The sequence below is a fragment of the Temnothorax longispinosus genome, chromosome 8, assembly GCF_030848805.1.
Source record: "Temnothorax longispinosus isolate EJ_2023e chromosome 8, Tlon_JGU_v1, whole genome shotgun sequence".
Taxonomy (NCBI): domain Eukaryota; kingdom Metazoa; phylum Arthropoda; class Insecta; order Hymenoptera; family Formicidae; genus Temnothorax; species Temnothorax longispinosus.
Window position 1 is genome coordinate 8,249,517 of NC_092365.1, and position 10,796 is coordinate 8,260,312.

Here is a 10,796-nt window from a genome sequence, read left to right on the forward strand (position 1 = left end):
GTAAGTTTCCGGGTAAGTAAAGATATTTTCGTCTGGATTTTTGCAAATAACGATTGCTTTTATTGTTAACTATAATTGCACAATGTTGGTTGTTCACAATTAACGATTGCCACATAAGATGGCGGTCGCACGTCTCGCAAAGTGCGATTTCGCGATTCGGGTACGCGAGACCCGTACGTCTTTCGTATCGACGTCACGTAACGCTGTTGGCGGGCGTTCCCGTTTGTTAATAGCCGCTGAGGTAGTCTTAATATTCGTATTCCGTTTCGCGTTCGCGAATATTCTTCTACGATACGCCGGTATAATACGCGCGAGAGTGCTACCTTTGAGCGACCACGAGAGACTGCCTCGAGAAACGTTGCTCTCTCGGGCTCCCTACCACCGAGTTTTTTCCCCTTCCACAGGGTCTCGGCCGCTTTCTCCTCTCTGGAAATTTCCATTCCTACGCTTGAACAATAGGTGTTTACGCGTTTCGGCACACCAGGTGTGCGCCAGATGTTCGCGATGGAAATTTCCAACGCTAGTACACTATATGCGTTGCGCTCTTTCGACTTCCGGGTAGCAACAATTCAACTTTTACAATTATGAACTTATGACAACGCCGACCGGTGCGCAAGGTCTCTCGGAGGTCCCAGATCATGATTCTGCGTCGACTTCCTGGAGAAGACGTCCAGGTCGCGTTTAAAACGTCCGCCAATGGCGGCGACCTATCTGCCTACTCTTTAGGCCCCTACCGATCGTATTCCGGCCTTACTTCCTGTAGCCGACGTCTGAAACTACCAGTTGTCCGGACTGTCCGGACAACCCCCTATTAGGATGGTCGGATTTTGATCGCGCTTCGATCTTCGGATGTACCAGGTGTCCCTGGTGACGCAATCCTAGTTTTTGTCATCTGTCCGGCAAACCGGGTGTTTGCGCGGTCAGATCGCACTCGCGATTGACTCGGATGTCTTCTCGACCTTCCCCGAGTACGCATATTTAATTTCATGCCGGTCCGACGCTCGGTTCAAGATATCGGGTCTGTCCGGCAAACCGGATGTTTGCGCGGTCAGATCTCGCTCGCGGTTGACTCGTATGTCTTACCGACCTTCCCTGAGTGAGCATATCGAATCTCAATTCGGTCCGACGCTCGGTTCACGATATTAAGTCTGTCCGGCAAACCGGATGTTTGCGCGGTCAGATCTCGCTCGCGGTTGACTCGTATGTCTTACCGACCTTCCCTGAGTGAGCATATCGAATCTCAATTCGGTCCGACGCTCGGTTCACGATATCAAGTCTGTCCGGCAAACCGGATGTTTGCTCGGTCAGATCTCGCTCGCGTTTAGTCTCTAGGGCTAACTCATGTCCCTGAACACGCATATTTCATGCTGCGACGTTACGACGCTTCGCTCGCCATATTGCCCCTTGTCCGGCAAACCAGTCGTTTGCGGGGGCGGATCACGTTCGCGATAATCTCCAGAGGTCGGTGAAGCCTTCCTCTGGCGGCAGTTCAAGCCATTTGGCGCTGCGTCGCCGCGTTCGTCATTTGGTGACGTGTCCGGCAAACCTGGGGTTCGCGCGATCGGATTGTGTTCGCGATAGTCTCCAGAGGTCGGTGAAGCCTTCCTCTGGCGGCAGTTCAAGCCATTTGGCGCTGCGGCGCCCCCTTCGTGTGTTTCGCCGGATGTCCGGCAAACCCCATGTTTGCGCGGTCGGATCGCGCTAATTTTCGAATGATCCTCTCGTGAGGATGCCAGGAGTCGGCATCTCGACTCTCGTTCGCCTGACGTGCGCGTTGTCTGAATCCCGCGTTGAAGATTGTGTGTGGCTCGACCAATCATCGTTTCGGTGCTACCGCTGATCCACGCACCTATTAAATCAAAACGGAAAACTGCTTTCCTGGTCGGGCCTGGCACTTGGTGCCGAGAAAAAGAAAATAAAAATACTTGTGGATCGCTGAAAATAACTGCTTATATGCTAAGTGGGCCGCTGCCCAGCGACCGCTGTCGCATATCTTATTAATCATTACGCCGGACGAATAGGCTGAATAACTTTATTATAAAATGAAATAACTATGTACAACTCAGTAGTGTATATAGGCGGGTTCAGTCCCGGGAGCTCCGAGGGGGGGTGAGGGAGGGGGGGTATCGGACCGAGGGGGGGGGGGGGGGGGATATCGGATCGCGCCGGGAGCTCCGAGGGGGGGGGTGAGGGAGGGGGGTATCGGATTTCGCGGGGGGGGAGGGGAGGGGGGGAGGAGCGGGGTATCGGGGATGACTCACCGTGATGACTCACCGGGATGAGTTACCGGGATTACTTACCGGGATGATTCACCCGCGCCGCGGGTTCGCGGTCGCGGTCGCGGTCGCGGTCGCGCCGCGGGGGCCGCGCGAGGGTCCGCGGGAGCCGCGTGGGGGTCCGCGGGGGCGGCGGTCGCGCCGCGGGGGCCGCGCGAGGGTCCGCGGGGGGCCGCGGGAGTTTAAGACCAAAAAAAAGCCGAGCAACAATACCGCGGGCAAGGGGGGAGCGGGGAGAGGGGGTCCGCGGGGAGGAGGGTGGGGGACTCGAGGGCGAAAGTGTCCGCGGGGAGGGGGCGCGGGTGGTCCGCCGGGAGGGGGGGGGGTGGTCGGCGAGCATGTCGGGACATGTTTATTAAATGTTAATAAACATATCGTTGACAAGGGTACCGCCGAGGGGGGGTGTCCGCGTTCTACGCCGAGCATCGGTTGCACGAATTGGTAATCAAATATTGCATTATCGCATATCATAACATAGAAGCGAGTGGTCCGGGGGGGGGAGGGGGGGTCGTCACTTTATCGGCGCGGGGTATTACAAAGGCGATGGGCGCCGTTCGGCTGTTGGAATTTTATCGGCGGCGCGCCGCGGGACGATGGGGGTCCGCGTCCAACGGCCACGTCGGTTCGCGTGACGTCACACGGCTCGCCCGCGTCTCGTTCGCGTTGTCTTTCCCTCAGCGCGGTCTCTCTCTCGCTCCCGTTCTTTTGTCTCTCCCCCGTTCGCGCGCGTCTTTTCGTTGGCGTTCTCTTTTCCTCGCGCGGATTTAACTTAATAATTATTATTATTATACTTAATAATAGTGAAGAAAGCGGAAAACGGTTGCAGAAGTCGCCAAAGAAAAAAATATAATGGCGGTGTATAAAACTGATAGTCGTAAGACAAAATATGTCTCGCACTACAAAGGCGAGCGCCGAGGTCCGCCGGAACATCGCGGCACCTCGCTTCTATGTTATGATATGCGATAATGCAATATTTGATTACCAATTCGTGCAACCGATGCTCCAGCGGACGTCGCATATACGGCTCGAATAGAAATGCGCGCGAAGAAAATATATAGCATGATTTATACACAAAAAAACAATCCATCTACGCAGTACGTGAAAAAAAACAAAGAAAGAAATGACGTCATCGGGACGATGATTGACCCGATAACGCATCAAACCTGTAGGGACATGTTCGTCGTGAGCAAATGTTTTCTAGGAAAAGGGGGGTGTTATCGCGTAGACTAAACAATTTCGCGCTATTTTTTACGACGCAGTACGCGAGACAAAGGAAGAAATGATCTATCAATTGGAGCGAGAGAGAGGGCAAAGGTATATATAATGAGGGATGAAGCGCATCGAGCCGCATTAGCATACGATTTGAGAGTGATACATCGGTTGCGACGTGAACATTATTTTTTTTATAACATTGAGCAAGAAGAAATGGCATGTAATCGCCCATGGACACCGGACTATAAAATTGACATCGATGAAATCGAAGAAAGTAGTGACTTTATATACTTCGATCATTTTTTATAATGAAGCTTTATTAGATGATATCGCCAAAGCTTTGCGTGAAGAAGATCGAGGAGGAAAATCGACGGATGTGCAACGAAACTCACTAGCGCACTTTGTTCGCGATCGCGAACTCGGGATACGAGGAACCGATAAACGCATTGTTCATAGACAAGGAGTTGTTATCAAGGATTTCGGATATAATAATAACTATTACGGTAGCTCAAAATGGAGAATGTACATACAGACGCGGAACGAGGATAAAGCTCATACAGCTTCATCTGTGACAAAACCCTTTCCTTTTACAATAAACCTGACTTTAGGTCCGAGTATAAGGAGTGTCACTATTGGGAAGTGGCAATGGGAAATGTGTCAAAGTAGTGGTTGGTATGATGGTGATGAACAATATGTGTCTGCAACGCTATTACCATATAAACCATTGATATCTAATGAAGTATCGCTATTGGGCGACTACAGTTGTCGACTTCGTGGTGATGAACAACCTGAATCTGATGAACAACCTAAATCTGAGTAGATAAAACATGGATCAATTCGAGCAAACCGAACGCGATCTATTGGAGCTGTCCGACCAAGTAGCTACCGTGGATGAATTTTTCACATGGGCGCTGCAATGCGCGGAATTCGTCGAGCAGCTCGAGACACGCTGTAGTGCCAAACGTCAGCGGCTCTCCGACAATCCAACGATCGGGCAAAGGCAATCGTTGGTTGCCAGAATTGCGCGACTCGAGGGTGTGAAGTTGCGATTGGAAAGACAATTTATTCATAGCGGTGGTGATTATGCGAACGCCGGTACCAGTGGCGACACGCGCGCGACAGAACTCGTATGGCGAGAAATCGACGCCGGGTTCAAAAAGCGTATAATGACCGGTGCGGTAATTAATACAGACCATATAGAACCGCGACAGTTTTTGGAAGACGCCTGCAGCGTCGTGTGCAAGCAAGTGCGAGACAGTATAAAAACACATAACTGTGTCAAAGCGAACACCGCGTTCAACGGGGAGTTTGTGGCGGGTGATAAACGTGCCAATAAGAGTATATGTACAAATAACATAGAACTCTGTGGTACATCGCACTTGCGCGAGTGGTACGAGCTACACGTTATCGAGCCCACATTAGCGAAACTCGAGGAGTTCCAGGAACGCGACAGTGATTGGGCGTTGACTCGAATCCTCAATTTGACGGTGAGCGTCAACAAGTACAATCCTTTGCGCGCGGGGTGTCACATAAAATTGCCTGAAGACATTAAATTGAAGCACGCGGTGATCAATGTGCTGTCTATGGACAATGCGTGTTTTGCGTGGGCCGTGACGGCTGCTTTGCATCCAGCCGAAAGACATCCAGAACGGGAATCTTCATACCCGCATTATTCAACGGTACTGAATTTACGAGACATTGAGTTCCCAATGACGTTGAGGCAAATTAAACAGTTCGAACGACTCAACGATATATCCGTCAATGTCTATATCATCGAGGGACAGAAGATTTCAAACGTTCTCCCGATACGGCTTACCGACCGCACGAGTGATAAAAAACATGTGAATCTGCTGTACATGCAGGACCCACGAGATGACAATGTTGGACATTTCGCGTGGATTAAACATCTATCCCGCCTCGTGAGCTCGCAATTGAGCAAGAAAAAGAACAAAAAATTTTTTTGCGATCGGTAAGTACCTATACTTTTATTAATAATATATATCATTATATATTTTTTGTAAAAAAATTTATAATATTTGTGTTTCATTTTTGCAGATGTCTTCACTACTTTAGTTCGAGCATGAAATTGGAAGCCCACACCGTGGAATGTCGAAAGGTAAACAAATGCGCAACCCGACTACCGAGCGAGGACAACAAGTGGCTCAGCTTCAAGAACCACAGCAGGAAAGAGCGACTTCCCTTCGTGGTGTACGCCGATCTGGAGTGCGTGCTGCAGAAGACACAACCGGATACGGAACACGCGTCATACGCCTACCAACATCATCGGGTTTGTAGTATAGCATACTACGTACAGTGTTCGTACGACGAAACGTTATCGACATATCGATTTCGTCGCGATAACGACTGTGTCGCGTGGTTCGTCGAGGAACTCAACGGATTGGCGCATCGCGTAAAAAACATCTTGTCCGACATTGTATGCATAGTAGACCTAACGCGAGACGAGTGGGAGACATTTCACAGCGCGACGAAATGTCATATATGCGAACAACAATTCGCGCCTGATGATAATAAAGTGCGCGATCATTGCCACCTGACCGGGCGGTACAGAGGTCCAGCACACTCGACGTGCAATCTGAATTATAAGAATTCTCACTTTATCCCAGTAATATTTCACAATCTGTCGGGTTATGACGCGCACTTTATTATCAAGGAGATAGCTGCCGCGTTCGAAGGCAAGATCGATGTACTGCCTATAACAAAGGAAAAGTACATCTCATTTACTAAACACGTGAAAGACACCGCGGAAAAATCTGATTCGCGAAACGATATACAGTTAAGATTTATCGACTCGTACAAATTTCTTAGCGCGAGTCTCGCAAAATTGGCATCCTTCCTAGATAATGATAAATTAAAAATTATACGTTCAAAATTTTCCGCGTTATCCGACAACGATTTCAAATTATTGACGCGAAAAGGTGTCTTTCCATACGAATACGTAGACAGCGTCGAAAAGCTGGAGGATACGTGTTTACCGCCGCGCGATTCATTTTACAGTTCCTTGACCGGTGAAACCGTATCCGAGAGCGATTACGCGCACGCCGCGAACGTATGGCAGCGATTCTCCGTTCGAACCCTGGGCGAATACAGCGATCTATACCTGAAAACCGATGTCTTGCTGTTGGCCGACGTGTTTGAAAATTTCCGCGACAGCTGCGTCGCGAGTTACGGACTTGATCCCGCGTACTACTACACTTTACCAGGCTTTACGTGGGACGCCATGTTGAAACATACGCGTATCAATTTTGAACTGCTGACCGACGTTGACATGGTCATGTTTGTCGAACGTGGTATTCGTGGCGGGCTGAGTCAATGTTCCGGCAGATACGCGAAGGCCAACAAGTATATGGAGTCGTACGATTCATCGAAACCGTCGTCGTACCTAATGTACTTCGATGTCAACAACTTGTACGGCTGGGCGATGTGTAAGCCACTGCCCTACGCGGAGTTTCGATGGGTCGAAGACGCGTCAAATTTCGACGTTAACGCGATCGCTTTGGATTCGCCTACGGGCTATATTCTCGAGGTCGATCTCGAGTATCCGCAGGATAAACATGACGCGCACGCTGACCTACCGTTCTGTCCGATGCGCGATAAACCGTTTGGCAAACGGCAGGACAAACTTCTCGCCACGCTGCACGATAAGGAGCGTTACGTCATCCATTATCGCAATCTGCAACAGTGCATGCGTCATGGCCTTCGCGTCACTAAAATACATCGCGTATTGCAATTCGCTCAATCTGAGTGGCTCTGCTCTTACATCGAACTCAATACAAAATTCAGGACACAGGCAAAAAATGAGTTCGAAAAAACATTATATAAATTAATGAATAACGCTGTTTTTGGAAAAACAATGGAGAATGTACGAAACCACGTCGATGTAAAACTAGTGATGACGTGGAAGGGTAGATACGGCGCGGAGGCAATGATCGCGCGACTGAATTTCCACAGCAGTAGCGTGTTTTCAGAAAATCTGGTGGCCATCGAACTTCGCAAACTCGAGGTGAAATTCGACAAACCGATCTACGTCGGCATGTGCATTCTCGACTTGTCGAAGGTGTGCCTGTACGAATTTCACCACGAATACATGTCTCCCCTGTACCGCGACTCGTGTAGAATCATGTATACCGACACGGACAGTTTGATTTATCATATCAAGTGCGACGACGCGTACGAGAACATGAAACATGATATAGCCCGGTTCGACACAAGTGACTATGCGGTAGATAACGCTTATGATATGCCTCTCGTCAATAAAAAAGTGCCGGGCCTGATGAAGGATGAAAACAATGGGACCATTATGACCGAATTCGTTGGACTTAGGACGAAAATGTACGCCTTGCGAGTCGATGGCAAAAAAGTTTGTAAAAAAGCGAAAGGTGTCAAAAGTAACGTCATCGCGCGCACCATCACGTTCGACGACTACACGCGATGTTTGAACGATGAGATCGAAACAACTCGACCGCAGTCGTGCATACGATCAAAAATGCACGAAGTGTACACTATTAGCGAGACGAAAATCGCTCTGAGTCCGTACGACGATAAGCGATATATCGTGCCGGATTCGACCGATACGTTGCCGTGGGGACATTACCGAATACCTTTGTAACGTACGCATGTATGTATGCATGTATGTAATAGTATAACGTATGCAGTAGTATATGTATGTAATAGTATAACGTAACGTATTGTGAGTATTATATTACAGTATTGGAATGAATATTAATAAAGATATGACACATGTGTATTTCATATTTTTTACGTACTTTATATGTATTTCATATTTTCAAACATTTTACATGTATTACATATTGCATTTTTATGTTAAGAATAAAAATACAGTTTGCACGAATTAAATCACATTGTCCTTGTGTATCCATGAGTTGTGTGATCCATCGAATCCCAGCCATTTCACGTAAACCTCGTCGCCCCTCCTGCGCAGTACTTTCTCCACGAGATACACGTCAGGATAAGTCGCGCGATGCAACTCGTACTCGTAGAACGCTCCAGCGACGGATTTTCCACGATAGTCCTCGAGTAGGTAGGTTACGGGATTGGTATGCTGCACTTTAACGATCTTAAACACCTCGGTGGTCCAATTCGGCGTGTAACCCTTCTCGAAAATTGTCTTGTATTTGCTGACGCGTACCGAGTCGCCCGGTTTAAACTTTGCCGGGCCCGCGATCTTTATCGCGCTGTACACCGTAGCCAAGAGTCTTTCGGCGATCGCGGGGGTAACGTCGACGGGTCGCATGCCGATCGTTCGATGCTTGCGCGCGTTGTAATCCGACACGAGTCGCGATAACGCGTCGACCCACTTGTAAGTTCCATTGAGCGTAAACATTTTCCACATATTGTTTTTTAACGTGCGATTGAATCGCTCGACGACCGACGCCTTCATCACCGAATACGTGGAATAATGATTTATACCGTGTTTTCTCACGAGACGTTGCACGTCGGTGTTGTAAAATTCCTTCCCCATGTCGGTTTGTAGATTACTAGAGCACCTCCCGCTATCTCGAATTATCTCAGCGATAGCGTCAGCTGTCTCGCTGCCACCTTTACCCTTGAGCGGCACGGCCCAGGCGTACTTGCTCAACACATCGATGACGGTGAGTATGTAGTGGTAGCCTCCGTTGAAACGCGAGTACGGACGCATCTCGACGATATCAGCCTGCCACAGGTCGTCGTACCCTCGCACTATGACGTGTCTGCGGGGAAAATTTCTTCTCGCCGGTGCATGCAATTCGTCCACCAACCGTCGCTTTTCGATATTTTTATCCACATCGGTCGATTTTAACGGTCTCATGTTTCGTTGTCGCCGTTTCTGCTTCTAATGCATCGTTCGTAGCAGTTTCTGAACAGTTCATAACCGCTTCTGAACAGTTCGTAACCGCTTCTGAACCATTCGTGAATCGTTCGTTGTCGTTCGTCGTCGTCAGTTAACTGCTTCCTACCACTCATCGTCGTCGTCGTCGTCGTCGACGTTCTCTAGCCGTTTGTAGCCTTTCCTGTCTCCGCGTAGTTCGCAGCTGTTTCTAAACCGCTCGTAATCGTTTTTAAGCTGTTTTTGAACCGTTCGACAACCGTCCGACAACCGTTCTCGAACCGTTGAACAGCCGTCCGACAACCGTTCTCGAATCGTTCGTTGCTGTTCCTCGCCGTCGTTAATGAACCGTTGCTTCTCTTCACTCGTCGCCTTTCGATAGTCGTTTCTGTTGAACCGTTTGTCCATTGTTGTTCGTTGTCGCGTCTGATTCAACGATATTCGCACGTCGAAGCTTGTTTATCGCAGTCCGTAACGCTTGCACATCTTGCTCGAACGCAGTCAGCTTCTCGTCTGATTCTTTCCGTTGATCTGTCAGACTTTTAAAGCATTGATCAACGTACAGTTTGTTAACCGCGTCACCGTCAGTCTCAAGTTGCGCTACGCGACGAATCTTGCGCGACCTTGCGTCAAAGTCCGTGGCGGTGCGACACAGAGCGTTATTGCGCACGAAATTTCTCATTAATCCGCTCCACCGATAATGATAGGAAATGGTATTCGTCGCGTCTCCGCTGTGCTCGAACAATCCAAATTTGTTGATCGGCATTTCGACGCTGATTGAACGGATCGCTGTCGCACCGTTTAATTTATAATAAGCCCGGTTTCGCGAAGTTCCTCGATGATCGACATGATCTCGTTGTCGTGGGCATTGTTGCCAGCTTGACGCGAAGCGTCGAGCAATCGCAAACGATCCACCAGCTCGTTGGGGTCATCCCAGTGCACGTAGTCGATCTTATTGTCGGTTAGCGTCATCGCGCGAGGCGCGAATAATCCTTTTCCGGATTTTTTCTTTTTGGATCCGGTCGACATCAACGGTGCGATTACCTGTGTATACTTGTATCCCACGTTGCCCTTTAGTCGCTTGTTAGGATCGTGTTGGAATTTATGAGCACTCGTTGCCAACAGTATGCTCTTGTATTTTTGCATATCGTCTTCCGTGTAGATATCGTCGTCGGGCATTCTCTTGAAGATCAACTCGTAAATACCGGGTGTGCCGGCGTATCGTACGCCGTCGATATAAATGTTATCCGCTTTGTCCACGTCAAAACGTTTATTACCGAGCATCAATTCATTATTGCCGAGATAAACGCCGTACGCTATGTCCATCGTTGGATAGGCGCTCAAAGCCTCTGCGATGTATATTCGGCTCAGTGGACCCAAGTGATCTTCCAACGATTCTATAAACCATTGTCGACCCTCCGATGTTTTCAACCGTTTATGAACGGTTTTCCTGATCGAGTCGT

The 10,796-nt window shown here is 49.0% G+C and overlaps 1 protein-coding gene across 1 annotated transcript; it reads left to right on the top strand.

Moving 5' to 3' along the window:
* Positions 1 to 4,315: 4,315 nt before the first annotated feature.
* On the top strand, positions 4,316 to 8,115 carry LOC139818213 (uncharacterized). Its single transcript, XM_071786824.1, has 2 exons — positions 4,316 to 5,208; positions 5,544 to 8,115. The coding sequence occupies exons 1-2, from the start codon at positions 4,316 to 4,318 to the stop codon at positions 8,113 to 8,115; spliced, it is 3,465 nt and encodes a 1,154-aa protein (XP_071642925.1).
* The last annotated feature ends 2,681 nt before the right edge of the window (positions 8,116 to 10,796 follow it).